Source organism: Pogonomyrmex barbatus, unplaced genomic scaffold (assembly GCF_055798465.1).
Source record: "Pogonomyrmex barbatus isolate J1 unplaced genomic scaffold, ASM5579846v1 scaffold7, whole genome shotgun sequence".
Lineage (NCBI taxonomy): Eukaryota > Metazoa > Arthropoda > Insecta > Hymenoptera > Formicidae > Pogonomyrmex > Pogonomyrmex barbatus.
The window spans coordinates 7,899,446-7,918,900 of NW_028297171.1; the positions used below are offsets into that span (position 1 = coordinate 7,899,446).

At 36.6% G+C, this 19,455-nt stretch overlaps 5 protein-coding genes across 9 annotated transcripts; 4 read left to right on the forward strand and 1 right to left on the reverse strand.

Annotated features, from left to right (window-relative positions):
• On the forward strand, positions 1–4,168 carry LOC105433381 (pancreatic lipase-related protein 2). The gene is made up of 8 exons (XM_011648681.3): positions 1–142; positions 858–1,167; positions 1,300–1,402; positions 2,231–2,379; positions 2,723–2,968; positions 3,296–3,502; positions 3,620–3,776; positions 3,867–4,168. Exons 2-8 carry the CDS (start codon positions 1,089–1,091, stop codon positions 3,922–3,924), a joined length of 999 nt encoding a protein of 332 aa, XP_011646983.1. The 5' UTR covers positions 1–142; positions 858–1,088; the 3' UTR covers positions 3,925–4,168.
• A 502-nt stretch (positions 4,169–4,670) lies between these two features.
• On the forward strand, positions 4,671–7,833 carry LOC105433422 (ionotropic receptor 75a-like). 2 transcript variants are annotated; one of them, XM_089083450.1, is made up of 9 exons: positions 4,671–4,975; positions 5,206–5,514; positions 5,606–5,733; positions 5,799–5,960; positions 6,026–6,240; positions 6,340–6,554; positions 6,690–6,958; positions 7,125–7,331; positions 7,434–7,833. In XM_089083450.1, the coding sequence occupies exons 1-9, from the start codon at positions 4,808–4,810 to the stop codon at positions 7,537–7,539; spliced, it is 1,779 nt and encodes a 592-aa protein (XP_088939576.1). In that variant the 5' UTR covers positions 4,671–4,807; the 3' UTR covers positions 7,540–7,833. The 2 variants fall into 2 exon arrangements, with proteins under 2 accessions (XP_088939576.1, XP_088939577.1); XM_089083451.1 differs by lacking the exons at positions 6,690–6,958; positions 7,434–7,833 and having other exon boundaries at positions 7,125–7,281.
• A 246-nt stretch (positions 7,834–8,079) lies between these two features.
• LOC105433380 (ionotropic receptor 75a-like) lies at positions 8,080–10,770 on the forward strand. The gene is made up of 9 exons (XM_089083452.1): positions 8,080–8,364; positions 8,479–8,787; positions 8,894–9,021; positions 9,103–9,264; positions 9,336–9,547; positions 9,609–9,823; positions 9,898–10,166; positions 10,243–10,449; positions 10,508–10,770. The coding sequence occupies exons 1-9, from the start codon at positions 8,209–8,211 to the stop codon at positions 10,587–10,589; spliced, it is 1,740 nt and encodes a 579-aa protein (XP_088939578.1). The 5' UTR covers positions 8,080–8,208; the 3' UTR covers positions 10,590–10,770.
• On the forward strand, positions 10,453–14,515 carry LOC105433379 (ionotropic receptor 75a-like). Of its 3 annotated transcripts, none has more exons than XM_089083438.1 (9): positions 10,453–11,485; positions 11,556–11,749; positions 11,838–12,161; positions 12,223–12,350; positions 12,420–12,581; positions 12,690–12,898; positions 12,963–13,177; positions 13,255–13,523; positions 13,951–14,515. In XM_089083438.1, exons 1-9 carry the CDS (start codon positions 11,347–11,349, stop codon positions 14,408–14,410), a joined length of 2,100 nt encoding a protein of 699 aa, XP_088939564.1. In that variant the 5' UTR covers positions 10,453–11,346; the 3' UTR covers positions 14,411–14,515. The 3 variants fall into 3 exon arrangements, with proteins under 3 accessions (XP_088939564.1, XP_088939566.1, XP_088939565.1); XM_089083440.1 differs by having other exon boundaries at positions 13,053–13,177; XM_089083439.1 differs by having other exon boundaries at positions 11,583–11,749.
• Positions 13,795–19,451, reverse strand: MetRS (methionyl-tRNA synthetase 1). Of its 2 annotated transcripts, XM_089083436.1 has the most exons (17): positions 19,192–19,451; positions 18,726–18,877; positions 18,445–18,561; positions 18,223–18,360; positions 17,999–18,121; positions 17,799–17,914; positions 17,595–17,711; positions 17,472–17,510; positions 17,235–17,399; positions 16,879–17,155; positions 16,411–16,795; positions 16,031–16,244; positions 15,697–15,936; positions 15,279–15,618; positions 14,941–15,174; positions 14,722–14,867; positions 13,795–14,142 (listed from the first exon to the last, which is right to left on the reverse strand). In XM_089083436.1, exons 1-17 carry the CDS (start codon positions 19,295–19,297, stop codon positions 14,112–14,114), a joined length of 2,940 nt encoding a protein of 979 aa, XP_088939562.1. In that variant the 5' UTR covers positions 19,298–19,451; the 3' UTR covers positions 13,795–14,111. The 2 variants fall into 2 exon arrangements, with proteins under 2 accessions (XP_088939562.1, XP_088939563.1); XM_089083437.1 differs by having other exon boundaries at positions 13,795–14,867.
• Between the last annotated feature and the right edge of the window lie 4 nt (positions 19,452–19,455).

Below are 19,455 nucleotides of genomic sequence, written 5' to 3' on the forward strand. Positions count from 1 at the left end.
GTGTGAGAGAGACTAATTCATAATTATTTGGATTCTAAGTTCAGATCCAATAATTAAAAAATCCCGTTACACAAATTTACAAAATTACAGGAAAATAGCTCGAAGGAGAGAGTGTTATACTATCCATTCAATTTTGTAAAAGGTTAATTTAGAAAAATTCTTTCGCATTAAATTCCATTAGATAAAATTTAATAACGAGATATTTATTAATTTTAATTCACTGCAAGATATTTCTTGAAGAGGAAAAGATGAGATAAAGAGTTATTTTTTTAATTTTAATGAATTTAGGTTATTAGAGCTGCAAAAAATTATTAAAGGATTAACATATCAAATTAAATCTCAGAATAATATATCAGTCTATACTCATCATACCAGTCAATAGGCTTGTGATATGCTATTCTTCACCTCTGATTGTGCTTGCACTGATCGAATTCATCGTGTTTGGTGCTGTGTAATGATTTTTCAAAAAATCATATTTTAATTTTTAATTTAAATGATACCAAAAATATATTATCAATACACTATATTATTATATTAATATTATTAGTATTATATTGTATAATCTTAGAACATGACAATTAGAAAAAGCTATGCTGATTATATAGCCACCAGAACTCTGCTTAAAAATGATTATAAAATACATAACTTCTCGAGAACTAACAAGAACTATTGCTAGAACTGTGATAAATAATTAGCATTTTTTTCAAGAGTATCTTGCTGGCTTCTAATATTAAAAAATTATTTAAAAATATATAGGCGTCGAAAGGCATTTTAGCCTTGCATATTCACTACTTGCATTTTAATTTTGTTGCAATTTTACTTAATTTCTTAATTACATAATTAATTAACTCTTTCAGAAACACATACGGAAATGGATTGAAAACAGTCTCGAGATGTAGGCAGATTTTTAAAATGCCGGAATGGCGAACGCAATGCCAACGAATTAAGGCGGCGGCATTAGGCGCCTCTTATCGTGTTCTCGCGAGCTGGTGGAGGAGCAAAAAGAAAGAGCGCGGGATGAATGACGGGCCTGACGTTAAGCCGACCAAGTTAAGTAGTAATCCGGTGCATCTCGAGACGACTGGTGTATGTCGCGCAGCATCCCATCCAGAAACATGACACACGTCGAACTTCTGGTTCTTTCGACCATCCTCCTCGCCTGGTCAGGTAATCACCGATTTGAGATTTCACTTGATTGATACTCAAATCTCTCTCACTCATTTTTTCATTTCTTTACACGAATTTCGCTCGAACGATAAACTGATTGATCCTGATTAATTCTATAGTCGTTAATTCCAGCCTGTGCATATCCGGAAGGTACGTTGCTAAACGACAACACGCGGGCGTCGATCATCGAGACGGTGGTGGAACGCGAACCGGCGACTTTCAAGCTGTACACCAGGTGCGTATAATCCCTTTTATTGTTAATTTTGCGATAAGATACGAACGTAATATTGCTCTTAACATTTTTTACATTTCTCTCGATATATTATGTGAGATAGCGATTGCATATAAAAGCGAAAGGACCAAAGTCGGAAGAGGAGATGAAGAAGGATCGTTTTGTATCCGAGGATCGTAAAGAGAAGGCTGATTGATTTGAGACTCTATTGCATCATATTATGGATTACGCATTTCTTTCTTCGCCGATGCGAACATGCCACCTTTGGTCATATTTTCTAAATAATTATTTTAAATTACAATGTGCAATTGAGTGCCGGGAGAATATCTTGGCGCCCGATCGGGAATCAATCACACGCCGACGCGGCTAATTTCCATGCATCATGGTACCGTTATCGTTGACTTGCCCCGTGGAGGATGCATCAATTTTTTAATGATACGTGCAATCAGCGAGCATTCTATTCTCAGCGCTGACGTTCGATCGACTATCGGATGTCGAGGCGCCGCATCGTGTCGTGTCGCGTCGCACTGACGCCTTAATATCGCGTCTTTGGATTGACTCCCGCCCTCCCTTCTTTTTCTTTCTTTTTTTTCCCCCTTCTCTTTCCAGCAAACAAACTGATCGAGGAAGCGCGAGAGAAAGGCGCACTTAACATTGTTCTAATCTTTCCCTTTATCGCGGAGATAATTAGCAGAACCAATGACCAATCTGGAAGCTCGCATCCGCGATGGAAAATGATGGAAACGATTTTAACGTTTTATCATGTTCGAAAACGCATGCATCTATTTTACTAAAATGCGAACGTCCTTATCACGTTAATGTTTCCCGTAGAGAGAACCCGTTTGGCGAAGAGCAATTGTTCCTAAATAATACCGAAGTGTTGTACGCATCGCACTTCAACGAAAGCAGACCGACCAAGTTCATCGTTCACGGATTCAGCGATACCGGGAACGAGGGCTGGATACGTGATCTAATAGATGGTGGGTGGAATTAGGTATTGCGTCATTTGTATTTGCATTCCTTACTACTACTACCGCCGCTATTACTTTCGCAAACAATCAGGGTCAGCTTATTTTGGTAAACACGGAATCGACGTCGTCGGTTCAAAGGTCAGCGCGATAACGGCTTAATTAATCGTTCTGCAAGTTTTTACTTGGTCTCTCGCCAGAAACTTCGCGGAAGAGTTCCAAGCTCTTTTTTATATCACCCGCGCTATCCGACGATTTTTCGTCTTTTCTCATTCTCTAGAGGCACTGCTTTCAAATAAAAAAAAAAAGAGAAATTTTTTTTAGATAGAGATATAACATTTAATTGCATTTTTAGCGTATCTGCTTTATCAGGATGTGAACGTGATAGTCGTCGGTTGGGGGATTTTGGCGTCCGACGCCTATCCGGTAGCAGCTAAGAATACGCGTCTCGTCGGTGAGTATTTAGGTCAATTCCTGGAGTTCTTGAATCGAGATTCGAATCTGGAGTATAAGGATGTGCACATCAGTGGTCACAGTCTGGGTTCTTATGTGGCGGGTTTCGCCGGAGCTTATCATGAAGGACGTATTGGGAGAATAACAGGTAGATAGACGCACCGTCCTCATACGAGAATCACTACGCGTTTGAATCCGAGGACAATAAAAAGTATCGTAACTGCACAACTTTTCAGCAAAATTAATTATATATATTCTTTCCAAAAAATTATTTTTGTTACAATAAAAAAAAAGATATTAACCATATGGACATTACAAATACTAAACGAATGGACGAAAATTACAATATTTGAACGCAAGTATTGACAAAACGCTTCGAAAAATGAATGATGTAATTGTGATACTCATTATTGATGCCGGGAGCGAAAATAATGGATACATCTCGAGTATAATCTCGTAATTTTCCCGCGAAAAGGATTGGATCCTGCGAGTCCTCTGTTCGAGACCATCTCTGGCATCGTTGATCCGGAGTATCGATTGGATCCAACCGATGCTCAATTTGTTGATGTGATTCATACTAGCGGTCCGGTGTTTGGATTCTTAGCGCCATTAGGACATGCTGATTTTTATCCTAACAATGGCAAGATCCCACAACCTGGATGCTCTTTCGTACCAACGATAAGTAAGCACTACAAGACACACGTTTGCAAACGCAACATTCATTATGGCGTCCTTACTATAAAGGATACATTAAAATGATGATTTTCGAGCATTATCTTAATGTCTCTTTATATTACAGCTTATTGCAGTCATTCGAGGGCGCATCAACTTATGACTGAAAGTATCGGCAGCACGGTGGGCTTCAAAGCAAGAATGTGCGAGAGCTGGGAAAAATACAAGGAGCGACTTTGCGATTACAATCCAGTCGTTTTGATGGGCGAATACGCCTCTACCTCGTAAGATATACTCTTGTTTATATTATATTTTTAATACTTGACAAGACCGAATACAATTCAATTATTCATTTCTCTTTTCTTTTTCTTCAGATTGCGTGGCAAATTTTATCTGTCGACCAACGACGCACCTCCCTTCGCATTACAGTGAACTTTCTGAATATCGATCTTGTTGGATTTCGATTTAAGAATTTGCGAAATCACGATTACGCCTTGAGCGGCGATCACGCAATAATCTGTACTAGTCATTGATAAGTTACTTTATTTATAAAACTCTTCGAGATTCTGAGCGCGAATGTACCGAATATACATACATCGAGTCAGAATGTATCTTTAATATACCTCAATGCCACATATTCATTTAAAAAGAGTACAAATTACATTAATTGAGATTACGATTTTGAATCAATATTCCTTTTACAATAATCGTTGTATTTCTCTTCCAGATTTCCTGATCTCTTCAATGAAAAATAAAATTCCCAAATCTTTTCCTTATTCTTGATTTCTTGAAAATATGAAGATTTTGAAACAATATTGCCGAATAAAGAAATACGGAGAAATAGAGAAATACGGAGAAATAAATACACTCAAAGTAATAACTAGCAGTCCTCGTCTAAAATAGACAGTATAAATACATAAATTGCTTGAAGGAATTAATATTTTAAATCGTGAAAATACTTAAAGTGAAACATTCATAAGAGAAACTTGCGCTTTGAATATTTGATGATGCGATGGACATAGCTTTAGAAACGACTATGTTCTCTTTCAAACTTCTAGTATTATCTCTATGCGATCCGTGCGATAATTAAAGAAATGTCTCATAGAAGTTGGAAGTTACTACTTCTATCACGTCTGTTACTCGTTTCTTGCACGAACGACAACGTCATGATCCGAGACTATTTTACATATAAAGGCGTGTCTAATGTAGTAGGGTTTTCCTGTGGCAGTCTTGAAAGTGCGTAATAACGTTTTAACAATTTAAATATAATAACAAATTTTTCTTGTATAAAACAGATGATGTAAAATTTGCGAGGATGTTCAATGATGTCTTTGTACTCACATCAGTATGGAATCTCGGATCCGCGGTCGGATCATCGACACGTACTCTTCTTCGAAAACTTCTACAGAACAACTATCGCAATTTAGGCGTTTACGTGGACGCGCGATGCGACGCACACAATTACACCGTGATATATTCCGAGGTGATTTCTTTTAAATGCTTTTAATGCTTCTTAATTATAATGTTTTATATTAATTATGTAAAATATCTGGAATGTGCAATGTCATATAAAAATAAAAGAATAATATATATGAAAATGCAACGACAGGAAAAGAGGTGGGAGGAATAGACAAGGGTCAAGAAAGATAACAAAACCGTAGATGTTGAGGCAGCAATGGCAAAGTTCTTGGTGTTAATTTCTTTTTATTTAAGGCCACGAAATATTTCCTGTATGACGAGACACATAAATGGCTGATTTTGGGACAGAAGTTGAAGGGCACCGTGAGATTATTGAATGACGATGCCTTTGGTTTAGTGACCGACGTTACAGTCGCTATACAGTCCCCTACGGGTTATGATTTTTACGACGTGTATAATCCTTGTAAGGCCCGCGGTGGTTCCTTGAACGTAACTGCTCTGGGTTACTGGACCGAGAAATCTGGAATGGCAATCAGACTAAAACAATCCAAGTATGAAAGAAGATCCAATTTGCATGGAATGAAGCTCAAAGTGGGAGTCTTGGTAAGTAACCGATCGGTTCAATGAGTACGATAATTGGCCATGTAATTTATCTATCCGGCCATGTAATTTATTATCTATCCGAATCTTATAGCTGCCACAAAAGTTTTACAATTTGTCCACGGAGGATATCGTGCTGGATCAGGATATGAAGGCGAAGTATGGCCGATCTCAATTCCTATACATGATCTTGTTGCACATGGCTGATCTCTTTAACTTCACGTAAGAACCTTTCGGAGCAAGTGAAATTTTTTTGCACACTTCTTTAATGTTTCCTTTTTTTCAAGTATCGAAATTGTGGAAGTGGATCCGAGAAAGCGACAAGACAATTCCGCGCCGATGTTCGTCGCTTTTCAGAAAAAGATGGTAGATATCTCAGCCAGTCCAATTGTGATGAAAGCGGATAGATTACGGTCCGGTGATATCATCGGTCCAGTATGGCCAATGCGGTGCGTAATTATGTAATGCACGATAATGAAAAGTTTCGATTTACTGATGCGGTTTTTTTTTGCAGTTCGTGCTTTTTGTTCCGGACGATATCTTCGGCGACTATGAAAACAAAGCAATTTTTACGACCGTTACATATTAAAGTATGGTACATGATAATCTGCACGATGATAGTTGCCATGTCCATTCTGGCGATATTGATTAGACAAGAAGAAGTTTATAGCTTAGCGGAAAGCTACAACATTGCTATTCTTTTTACTATAGGTGCTGTTTCTCAACAAGGTATTTGTTGAAATTTCTTCAACATCTTTGTTAATTTTTTCTCGAGTCAAATAAGACATAAAAAATGAAGAACTCATTGATAAACTAACGCTTTCACAGGTTCTGTGTATGTTCCTGTGCGTTACGCGGGTCGCATAGCGTTTATACACATCATGCTCTTCAGCGTATTAATCTTGAACTATTATTCGGCGAGCATTGTGTCCGATCGATTAAAGAATGTGGGTGTGAAGATGAACGACTCGTTGATTAGTTTGGCGGATAGTAATCTAAAAGTAGCGGCTGAATTCACGCCATATATTCGTTCCTTTCTGCAGGTACAGACGCTTTTATGTTATGACGAAATTGATATTTTATGAGATAGAAGTCGCAATGATTGCAAAAATCATGTATCATTTTATTCAAAACGTATGTTTTTTTTATATTGTCTCATACTTTTGCATTATTGAAAGTCGCCGGAGATAGAAGTTCGGTATTTTATTGCGAAACGATGGGACAGAGTACCGGAATCCAAGCGTTATCTGCCCTTGACGGAGGGTCTGAATCGTGTAGCTAAGGGTGGTTTGGCCTATCACACATCGATTGAATCCGCATATCCGTATATCGATCGGCACTTCCATTCGCGGATGATATGCGAGCTGACAGAGGTTCACCTCTTTCGCGCGGTTCTCGCCCTTTGGGGTAGGCACAGGAGCCCGTTCACTCCACTGCTTAGAATTGGGTAGGAAAATATAAATGACGTTTACAATTATCATTATGCAACGAGAGATTTCCAAAGTATTTAAGCGTTCGTTATTATTACTGTAATTACACTATGATCAAGCAACTAAATAGACGCATGTTTCATTTACATTTGTAATCTTTAAATATTCTCTAATGTTTCGTAGCTTAACCAAGATGTATGACATGGGTATACGTAAACGACAACTAAAATTCTGGTCCGCAAGGAAACCCTTCTGTCCGAAAAATATGCTAGTCGCGGAACCACTATCGATCCATGAAGCTACGCCCATTTTCATCTTCATTGGAATTGCCATCGCGTTGTCTCTCGTGATCTGCGTGATGGAGAACGTTATCTATTGGATATGGCCCCGGTAAAACGATCGGTGTAAAATGAAGATTTAAAAAAAGAAATAGGAAATTTCAAATTTTTTTACTCAATTATTTAATCTTTTTTTATCTCTCTTTTTTTATAGAATATCAATATCTACAACGCGCAAACTAGGGAGGAATCTGCGTTTTCCGATATTTACAAAGGACATACCTAATAATTCGCCGGACGAAATATTTTCGCGTGAATGAACAAATAATCCGCCATTTTTACATCATCCCATCTTGATGCTTGCTTAATTAGATTTCGTCATGGATAACTTGTGTGTTTATTCATTACGTACGCGCAAATAATTAATCATTTACTGTAGCCTGACAGTGACATGTTTCTTAATTCTCATTTTCTGACAGAATGTCATAGCGGTGAAATGTAAATAAGCGATAAGACATATGATTTCCAGATATGTTTAATATTATATCGAGGCTGAAAAATGCAAGAATGTATCGTGGATTCATACAAAATTAATCAATCTACATTCCCATTTCCATTATCTCTCATTTATTCGTATTCGTGCGAACAGATCCGACGTTACATAGTCTCGCATGGGCTACTTTTTCCATGGCGATATGCATAATCTGAAATTGAAGCACGGTGGAACGTATGTGACATTCCTTATTGTTTTATCACTTAGTTGTAATTATGTTAATGCGGGAGATAGCGATTTTATTCACGATTATTTCGTGAATAAGACAGTGCGAAATGTTGTGGGATTCTCTTGCGGAAATTTCACAAGTACGTGGAATTTTCATATATCAGCGAGTCATATAGTAATACTATAAAATTCATAAATATTTTCTAATAAAGATTTCTTTGCCTCTCTCTCTTTCTATTTTGTTTTTATTGTAGATGATTTTTATTTCATGAAATCATTAAGCAGAGCGGGTATATTCACGATCATTCGAAAGCACGATACAAGTATCAATTTACGACGGTTTTTGAACACCGAGGCCTGGAGTCTGGGAGTCGTCGTGGATTTGCGTTGTCATAATGAGAGCGCCGTGGCCATCTTTGCCGAGGTAAAGGAATTTATGGAGTCGATAAACCGTTTTCATTCGCTTGACTTTACTTCCAATTTTTTATATGGAAAAAGAAAAAGGAGAGAAGAATACTGATATTTTACCATTTGTCAGACTTCAAAGTATCGTATGTACGATTACTCGTATCACTGGTTGGTCTTGGGATCGAAGTTGAATAGCAGCGTGTCGCTTCTGAACGACAGCGCTTACAGTATAACGACCGATTTCGTGCTCGCAATAACAAATGGTACCGGTTATGATCTTTACGACGTTTTCAATCATTGCAAATATCGAGGAGGTACATTGAATGTGACAAGACTGGGCTCATGGCGACGAGAGGAAGGTCTCATTATCACCCTGACCCAACCATTGATCGAGAGACGAGCTAATATGCACGGCATGACGTTGAAGATATCGGGCGTGGTTCGTGTCATTAAATATATGGTTTTATAAAAAAAGAGAAATGTTTTATTGTATTGTATTTCTTACTATTTTTGTTTATATTTGTTTTATCGTTGGCTTATCATAGATACAATATAGACCGAAGAATATGCGGTTGGAAGATTACATGCATGACATTAACACCAGATCTCTAGATAGCATGCATAAGTTCTTGTACGCGATGATATCTCATACTGGCGATCTCTTCAATTTCAGGTATTTTTTTTTTTCGTGATTAAAATGGAGTTTTGTCTTTTATTTTCAATTTTCGCTAATTATAAAAATATCTTTTCCAAGTGTACACGCTTCAGAGATAATTTATTGGGACCGTCACAGCGTGCATGGTTTGATATTCGAGATATTACGAGCAAATTACATCGATTTTGGCAGTAATCCCAGAATTATGGTGTCCGAGAGATTAGATTATGCTAGTCTTATTGGTGCGGCATGGCCGATTCGGTATCGAGATTTCGCTTACAATGTTAAAAAAAAATTAATTTGTTATTAATAAATTAATCTCTTTCTTGCAGACCTTGCTTTATGTTGCTGTCCACCTCATCGAATAAAATCAAGCTCGAGATCTTTTTCAAGCCATTTGCACTTCATATTTGGTACCTGTATGCCGTGTTTGCGGTGTTTTTCATGTTCGTAATGAGAGTAATAATGAAACGCGAAGAGACGAGCAGGCCAGAGAAATATTCTGGTGCTATAGTCCTTACTATTGGCATTATAGCTCAACAAGGTATAAAATAACACACAGATTGCAAACGTATTATTTAACTTAATAATAATCTCTTTCATAGGTGCAAATTTTTTCCCTGAACGTATCCCTGGTCGTATCGCTCTCCTGCAGATCATCCTCTTCAACTGGATCATGTATAACTATTACTCGGGCAGTATAGTATCGGCTCGTTTGAGCGAACCGCTCGACATGATGGAAGATGACGTGATCGTCCTCGCGGATAGCAATCTGAAAATTGCCGCGGAAGCTGTGCCGTATTTGAATTACTTTCTATATGTACGCGTATTTCCAGACACAGCGAGAATGTACGTTCAGTCTAATGCAGCGTCTAACTCACTTCGTGCTTTCAGAAACTCAGTTCGGAATCAAATTACTTCAGGAAAAAGCGCTGGGATCCTCTGCCGGAATCGAAGCGATATTTGCCGATAGAAGAGGGTATGAAGCAGGTCAGCGAAGGAATCCTGGCTTATCACACGGATCCGAACACGGCATATCCCTACGTAGAGAAATTTGATCCGAGTAAGATCTGCGCTCTGACGGAAATCCATCTATTCAAACAATCCGTCATGGGTATGTACGCCAGTCACAACGGTCAATTCACCGAGATAGCGAAAATCGGGTAAGCTCTTGTTTGCTCTTTCTTCTTGCGACCAAAAGAAGCTCTCGTAGGAAATAGTCAAGGAATTCTTTTCCAGGCTGTCCAAGATGTTCAACACCGGGTTACGCGACCGGCAGATAAAGTATTGGTCGAGCAGGAAGCCTCAATGCCAGCTCGATACGTTGTCCACGAGAAGTATATCCATATACGAGACCGCTCCGGCTTTGATTTTATTATCTTTCGGTGTGCTTATTGGATGCTTCATATGCATCATCGAGAATATCGTCTATTATCGATTCACGAGGTAAGCTAAAGTACATGTTTAGCTCTCTGCGAGGAGTTATCGACAATTTTATTTGCAGAGAAGAAATGCTGAGACGACTGAGTAGCGGCGATGCGGAGGAGAGGATGGCCGGCACGAGCAAACACAATTTACCCGAATGAAACTGTCTCGCCTTGGAAAGTAAAATATTCATGAGTTCATTTGTGCGTTATAATTGGTACATTCGTTAGTGTCTCGTTATCGTATATTTATTTCATGCGGTGGAGATAGCACACGTTATAATTTTTCCCAGTCGCTCTAATAAAGCGACTAATGCTTCAATAAAGCTGTGAATTCACTTTGCATCACAGAATAGTCCACCGAGAAACTTTCCTATGAATACTTTCGTAGAAAACAACCGGATAATAGATAGATAAGACAGGTAAATCGATCGTAACGGATTTGACTCGAATTCAGGGTAATAGAAAACAGGGACATAAAGTAAGAATTCTGAAACTGAAGAGGAAGTCGCACTGTATACTGTGTCTCGGGATTTCTTTGTAACTTTTTAATACATTGATTGCTGCATAAATAGTCTAGACGTGGCATTCGTTTGCTGCGTGAATCCAAAAACTCTCAATTAAATTATTCCCTCGCCGAAAAAGTTTCTATCCCAAGTTAGTAGGAAAATCTAACTGTGAGACGGACGACGGAAGCAACGAGGCACCCTGTATATGGTTTGTATCGCAGTAGTCGCCGTGATTATGCTGTCATGTCAATCAACGTTATGGATATTATGGATGACTCCGAACTCTGTAAATCGTTTTCTACAACTCCTGCTGCTGTCGAAAATTATGCTGATATTCCATACAGAATGAAGACGAAATGGAATAGTTTTAACATCGTCACAGCCTTGTAGTTCATGTATGCCGAGAAAGGATGCACTTGTTTGGAGGCATTTTTCTTTTACAAACATTCGTCATCGTCACATATACGCAGACCAGCCAAATTATTCGAGATTATTTTGTTTACAAAAAGGTATCCAGAGTAGTGGGATTTTCTTGCGGGAATGTGGAAGGTAAATTGAATGTCGAGTTTCACGTGTAGAATTCTTAATAATTCGCAATCATAAAATAAATCGTTTAGAGATTCAGAGTTTAACTTTCTTTGCCCAGAGGATTTCCTTACGATGAGATTGCTGAACGTCGCTGGGATAGCCACCGGGATTAAACCGACTGGATCACAAGTCAATATACCGAGGTATCTTGACACTGATCGGACTCTAGGAGTATTTGTGGACGTACAATGTCCGCATCAGAATGTTAGCGGCATTTTTGACGAAGTAAGAATATTCTAATACTTTTCCATACTCTAATTTTTTTAAAAAACAGAACTTTTCGCTTTAGAAATTTGATAAAATTTGTACGTAGGCTTCAGCCCATCGCATGTTTGATTACTCGTATAACTGGCTGATCATCGGAAACAACTTGAGCCACAGTTTGCAGAACTTGAACGAGAGTGGTTTCAGCATCGTCACGGATTTCGGAATTTTATTGCCGAGTGAAACTGATCTGAACGGAACTGATTACATCTTATATGATATATACAATCATTGCAAAATGCGTGGCGGAGTACTCAACGTTACGTGGCTTGGTAGTTGGCAAAAGGATAAAGGACTCACGATCAATCTGACTGACTCGAAGATTGCCAGACGACGAAATTATCATGGTTTGCGAGCCAAAGCAGCCGGAATCGTAAGCCCTATCTTAGAGTAGAAAAAACATAGTTTATTTATTACGAGTTGTGTATTCACAGGTACTACATAGACCGGAACACGTGAGCTTGATAGATTATCTGGAAGGCGACAGCTTCGAAGTCATGGATAATTGGCCGAAATTCGGACACACTCTTCTCTCGCATGTCTCCAACATGTTTAACTTTACGTAATTGATCACAATAAACATAAGTTTCTGCGAGTATGTATTAATTGCTCAATGAATATTTTCATGTAGGTTGGATCTTATCGAGATCAATCACTGGGAAAAGAATGACAGCAACGGTCCTCTGATGAGTACTTTGAAAAGAGACGATGCCGATTTGGGCTATTATCCTTCTATCTTAACTATTGAAAGGTACGGATATGCGCGTGTTATTCTTCAGCAATGGCCTTCACGGTAAGCCCAATGAAAGAGATTTACATATATATAAATAAAATATAGTAAACATAATAAATGTAATAAAATCTGTTCTTATGTTCAACATGTGAATAATTTTTCATTCAGTACTTGTTTCATGTTTCGTACCATACCGGCTATGAAAATGAAACCCTGGATAATATTGAAGCCGTTTGCAGCGGACACATGGTATATGATCATCGTGATCGTGGTGATTACAATTCTCATTCTATCTTGTATATTGAAGTTAGAACGTGCTAACGATTATGGCTGCAGCATTTCGGCATTGATCACTGTTGCGGCATTATGCCAGCAAGGTACTTACGATGATGACGATATGACAATGATATATTGTTTTCCTGTTATCATAATGTCAATTAGGTTTCCCTTTTCTCACTGACCAATCGGCCAGTCGAATTGCCCTCATTCAGATAACGATCTTTGGTCTACTGGTATATAATTATTATTCAGCGGCGATAGTATCGGCCAGATTGAATGAGCCTCTCCAAAAGATGAATGACTCACTGTATTCATTGGCGCATAGCAAGATGAAGATGGCGGCTGAGAAGAATGTCTTCTTCAACTTCCTGTTACGGGTAAAATCCCAAAATAATACCTCCGATATTACTTTTTTTAAACTTAATCATTCTGACATGCTAAGTATATTTTTTAGAATCAAAGGCCGGACGTACAATATTTCAAACATTATTGGAATTCTATACTAGAATCAAAAAGATTTATTTCGATCGAGGATGGCGTGAAGGAAATAATGAAGGGAGGTTTCGCTTATCACGCGGATCCGGATGATATTTATCCATTCATCGAACTCGCTTTCGATAAACAGATGATTTGTCAATTAACGGAAGTTCACTTATTGCAGCCCTCTGAATTGGGTTTGTGGTCCAACCTTAAGAGTCACTTTCACGAAATCTCCAAAATAGCGTGAGTACAATGTATAAAACTTCAAGATCAGATCAAGATTATTCAATATAGACAGATTTGAAAAAGTTTTTAAAAAGATTTGTTATCATATTTATTATCTATCGAAATTCATTACTATTATCGTTACTTAAAAAGTAGTGAATCTTTCTCTTTACAATTTCTATTATTCTTTTCATCAAATTTTGAAGATTTTTTTTCAGGATTCGCTTATGTGCACATGTAATAATTGTATGTGTAATAATTGTATGCAAAATAATAATAACGATGAATGTAATGATTATATTCGCTATTATTCAAAAAATGTTAAAGTACATTACCGTTACTATATAAAGAAATATAAAGAAATGTTACAATTTGTTATTGAAAAAAAGTAACTGTAACGGTAATAGCGTTACAAGTAACGCATTAATCCTAATCCTGAACATAGGTTACTGAGGATAGCTACTTCAGGACTTCGACGACGCGAAATACGTCGGCGGTCGGCCAGGAGGCCTTATTGCCCAAGCGATGAGATCTTTGTTTCCAGTGTGACTATTTACGAAGCGGCACCAATTCTGATTCTTCTGCTTTTTGGCATGATAATTTCGCTCATTGTATTTGGTATAGAGTACTTTGTCTTCTATACAATGAATTCGAAGCGAGAGTTAGCTGCTAAACCGGGCGTTAAACCAAATATTAAGCAAGATATTAAACAAGATATGAAAGAAGATATTAAACAAGGCATTAAGCAAGGTATTAAATCAAACATTAAACCGGGCATTAAAAACAATAAAAAAAATAAGATATTGTTAAATAATAAAGCACCGCCTAAAAATAATGTTGTTCTGATGCTCCCAGAAGCAAGTAGTCTTTTTGAAAAAGTGCTAATGTCAAAACGATATCAGTAAAAGATATCAGTTTCAATTTTTATGTAAATTATTTATCATCCATCATTGTATAAATATACTTAGTATGAATGAACGCATTTAAATAAAGTACAAATGTCTTTTTCACGGTCCCTTTTCTTTTCTTGCTAGTACATAACGCGCGCGTATGTTAATTAAAATATACTTATTAGATAAAGTGCATGTGTATCTTATATCATTAATCAAATACTATTATGTTACCACGCTTTACACGTGTCGAAAAAATAACTTACATAAATAACGTAATAGATAAGAAAAATCTTATCGTTTTATTACAAAGGAAGTGTAGTTACTTTTTCTTTTTAGATTTTTTATCAACAGAGACTGGCGTAGTTCCGGTGAGATCCGCCAAACGATGTTTCAATTTCAACAATATGTCCACTTGCGGTTTCCACACACTTGCATCTTCTTTCGCTTTTAATTCTCGTACAAGATTGCCCTAAAATTGCAACATAACACAATGTATTGAGTGTTATATTATAAAAAAAATATCGAATTGTAATGTTTAATACCTGTTTTGAAATAGCCAATTCTAATGCTGTTACGTCTGTTAAAGCATCCCCATTTTGTTCCGGCACGTGCATCGGTTCGGTCTTCTTATTTTTCACGGGTGATTTTTTTTCACACATCGACTTCTCTTTGTTGAGAATTTCGACTAATTCCTTTTGTAGATCTAACAGAATGTTATATTGCGGTACCCAAACACTCTCATCATTTTTAGTTTTCAATTCGTGTACTAGATCATTCTAAAAAATACAGAAAATAAATAAGATAATTCTGAGTGAGAGAGAGAGAGAGAGAGAGAGAGAGAGAGAGAGAGAGAGAGAAGAAAGAAAAAAAGTCCACTAACCTGCTTTTTAATAGCGGCATTTAATGACATGATTTTGTCGATATACTTATTCGTCGATAATTGTACTGTCCCATTGGTCTCCTGTTGTCCAGCGTATTTCTCGCGTAACATTTCTATGTTTTGATCTTCAATCTTAGTAAACAATGGAGTGGGTTTGCCAATTTTGTGCCAAGTAGGTAACATACTTGTTATCGTTTCAGGGATATAGCCATAACTTTTATTACTCAAACCTAGTTGAGATCTCAATTGTTTGGCTGTAGCAGGCATGAACGGAGCCAAAAGAGCGGACAGAAGGCAAGCTAAATTACAGCAAATTGCAACAATAGTTCCGGCTCTTTTCCTATTAATTTTAAATAAAAATATTAATCAAAAAGATAAGCCGATGAGAAAAGAATTAAAATGAATAAGCTGATTATACTTGTCATCTTCATTTCCTTTGATTTTCACCCATGGCTGCTGGGATTGCATATATTGATTGCCATGTTTTGAAATCGCCAATATGTGTTTCAAGCCATCTCTTAGCTTAGCTTGTTCCATAGCATTTAAGTAAGACGTCAGTTCGCGTTGTGCCAATGCCAATACAGTCCAGTCAGCCTCTTCCGGCTGTTCTATCGGTGGTATGTTAGAGTTGAAAAATTTCTCAGAGAATACTAAAGCTCTATCCGTAATAAATTTTAGGAACTGTTAATAACAGGTTATCGCAAAATGTTAATTATTGACAATTTAGAACAAAAGACGTAATGATTACAAACCTGTTGACAAAATTGCCAAGATTATTTAACAATTCGCTATTGTTTTTCGTGGCTAAATCTACCCAATTAAAATTGGAATCTTGAGTTTCAGGCCTAATGTAGGCTAAATAAAATCGCCATACGTCTGCTGGAATCCCCGTGTCTCTAGCATCCGTTCCAAATACTCCAATACCTCTAGATTTGGAAAATTTCTTATCCTCATAATTTAAATATTCTAAAACGAAATAATCTTAGTCGAAAAAATTATCAAAAAATTCTAATAGAGAAAATAAGAAGAGCGATATCTTAGATTCAAAGAAAAAGAAAACAGATATTAAAAATACCGAAATATAATTACAAAGTAAACTTGTCTGACACATTTTTATTTTTTGATATCGTACCAGTTGCCATTAAATGCTTCATTAACGTGTAATTTTCATTAACAGCTAGCAAGCAAGCGGGAAACATTATCACGTGAAACGGAACGTTATCCTTTGCCATAAACTGCCATAAATCGATTTTTGTATCCTGAGAAGGTTGCCACCATTTTTTATATTCTTTGGTATACCTCTTTGTAATACTGATATATCCGAAAGGGGCATCAAACCAGACGTAAAACACCTTATTTTCAAAACCCTCTACTGGGACCGGTATGCCCCATTTCAAATCTCTGGTTATGCAACGAGGTTTAAGACCGTCGCGCAGCCATGCTTTTGAAACCACTCTAGCAACGTTAGACCACCCTTTTTCTACGACAGCGGAATATTCTTTCACCTTTTCTTCCAGCTGCAACACGGAAGAACTACGCGTGTAATATGTGTAATATCCTATATATTAGCAATAACAGAACATCGCAATATAAATCTTACCTTGGGTAAATCCAAGAAAAATTGTGTCGAGTTTTTTACGATAGGTTTAGTATTACATATCTTACATCGAGGATTTATTAATTCAACCGCGTTCACGAGATGACCGCAACCATCACATTGATCGCCGCGCGCATCCTCGTACTTGCATCCAGGACATGTGCCTTCTACGAATCTATCGGCAAGAAATCGATCACAAGATTCGCAATGGAGTTGTTCTACAGTTTCGGTCAGCACGTAACCTTGCGATTTAATTTTTAGGAAAAACGATTGGACGATTCTGAAAAAAATAATAATGAAGATAAACGTGATTGTGAAGAAGAAAAAGATAGAAAGCAAGACAAGTTCTGCAATCTTACTCGGTTTGTTCGGGTGTAGTAGTACGACCGAAGTAATCAAATCCGATGCCGAACCAGCGGTAGACATCATTATGTATATCGAAAAATTTATCGCAAATTGCCTGAGGAGTCGTTTTCTCCTGCAGGGCTTTTGCTTCGGTGGCAGTACCATACTCATCAGTTCCGCTAAAAATAAAATTATTTATATTAAAATAATGCTTTTTTTTATATATGTTGCAAAATAAGAAAGATAATTACCAAATATAAAGAGTATTATAATTTCGTTGTCTACAATACCTGCACAAATAAAAATATTGATATTAAGTTAAGTTGCAAATTATATATGCTATATTAATACTATACATACACATCCCTACAAACCTTGCAAAAATATCGGCTGAAAGAACACAACCGATAATATTTCCCAAATGCGGAACATTATTAACGTAAGGAAGAGCCGATGTTATCAAAACATTTCGTTCATCTTTTTTAGGTAATCTAAGAGAAAGAACATATAATTAATTTAATTACTCTCTATATTACTCTCTATAAATTTTCTAAACTTATTAGATTCACTTAACTTACATAGGATATGAACTTTCCTTGACTTCTGGGTATTGTCCACCGAACCAATTCTTTGTTACATTATGAAGTTCTTCTTGACTAATAATCTCTGTTTCTTTTTCCTTAATTGAACTAATCTGAAATAAATAATTTAGGCCTATATATAAAAGAAATTTGTTATTTGTGGAATGTTCATTAAGAAACATTTGTAAATTATTTACGTCATTAGGTATCGATTCGCGAGTTTGGGAATTTGAGATTGTATTAACAGGAAACCAAGAAGCAGCTTCAATACTTGCGATAGTTATTTTACTCTTGTCGCAAAAAGAACTGGAAATATGTTCCTGCACATTTAAAATATTGATATTGATTACATATATATTAGATTCATGTTTATAAAATAATAATTATGATTGTAATAAGTATGATTGTAACATAGTCTTACCGAAAGAGGTGAAAAAAAAGATTGATGAATATCTGTTAACCAGGTTTTGACATTTGAGAACTCATTGATGATATCTTCATCTATACTCCAAAGACTTACCCAAATAGAAATATCTGCTGGTGATAAATTACTACATTTCTAAAAAAAAAAGAGCAAAAATAGAATAAATTAATGAGTAATAAAAAGAATGTTTGAATAACAGAAGATATCTTGATTATTTACCTCAATTAAGTACTTCTTGTTATTCAGTTCATTATTGAGATCTTTTATTAAAAACCATAAGTCAGATTTTTGTGGAGTCTTGGAAGATTTTGCACTTACGTAGCGTAATATAGCTGGCTAAAGAAATAATACATTAAAATTTCTTCAAAATATTTTAAAAGATCCTTTATCATATCTTCAAACTCAATACTTTTATTGACTGCAGTGACACATAAATATAAAATAAAATTGATAAAGACTAATTGTGATTATAAGTTTGATGTTATCAATCAAGGTGATACCTGTAATTGAGAAATTTCCCATTCCAGCCATCTATCATTGAAAACTTCCAATTCTTTAGGTACAGGCAACAGAAAACGCAGTGCAGCAGAAACGCTGAATAGATACAATCCTGATGGTGTAGTCAACGCTGGCAAACGATTCAGAACAACATCTATGTATAATATATATTATTATTATATGTAAAAGAATTATGATCATATATCTTTAACTAAGCTTCTCAAAACTCAAACAGATCAACTCCGTGAAATAAAGCTGATGAAATTATAGAAATAATAAAAAATCTAAGAAATTTACAAGTAGTGGAATTGATTGATTGATTTGGATTCGGAAAAGCCCGATCAAAGATAACGTTCATAAGGTGAGATTGTGTATAATTTCAGTCTCATGAAAATTTTCTTTGCGTTAGGAAAAGCTTATGTGAGTCAATTCGCAAGATAGAGGCAGATAGAAGGTTAATGAACGCACCGCCAGGCTTCACGATCTTGATAGTGAAATCTTTCTGAGCCAAATGAAGTGCAAAAATCAGCTTCAGCGCGTTCGGGTTGCCCTCGTTCGTGGTAACGATCATCATTATCGAATAAATTAATAAATACGACAATAAATAGAAAAATATGCTAACGCACAACCGCAAGAGACATGTGAGCGATAGAAAATAACGGGCAGCGAGACGGGCGAGACCTCGTGTCTCGTTCTGAAGCTCGATTTCCACGCACGAGGATTGCGTCAGAT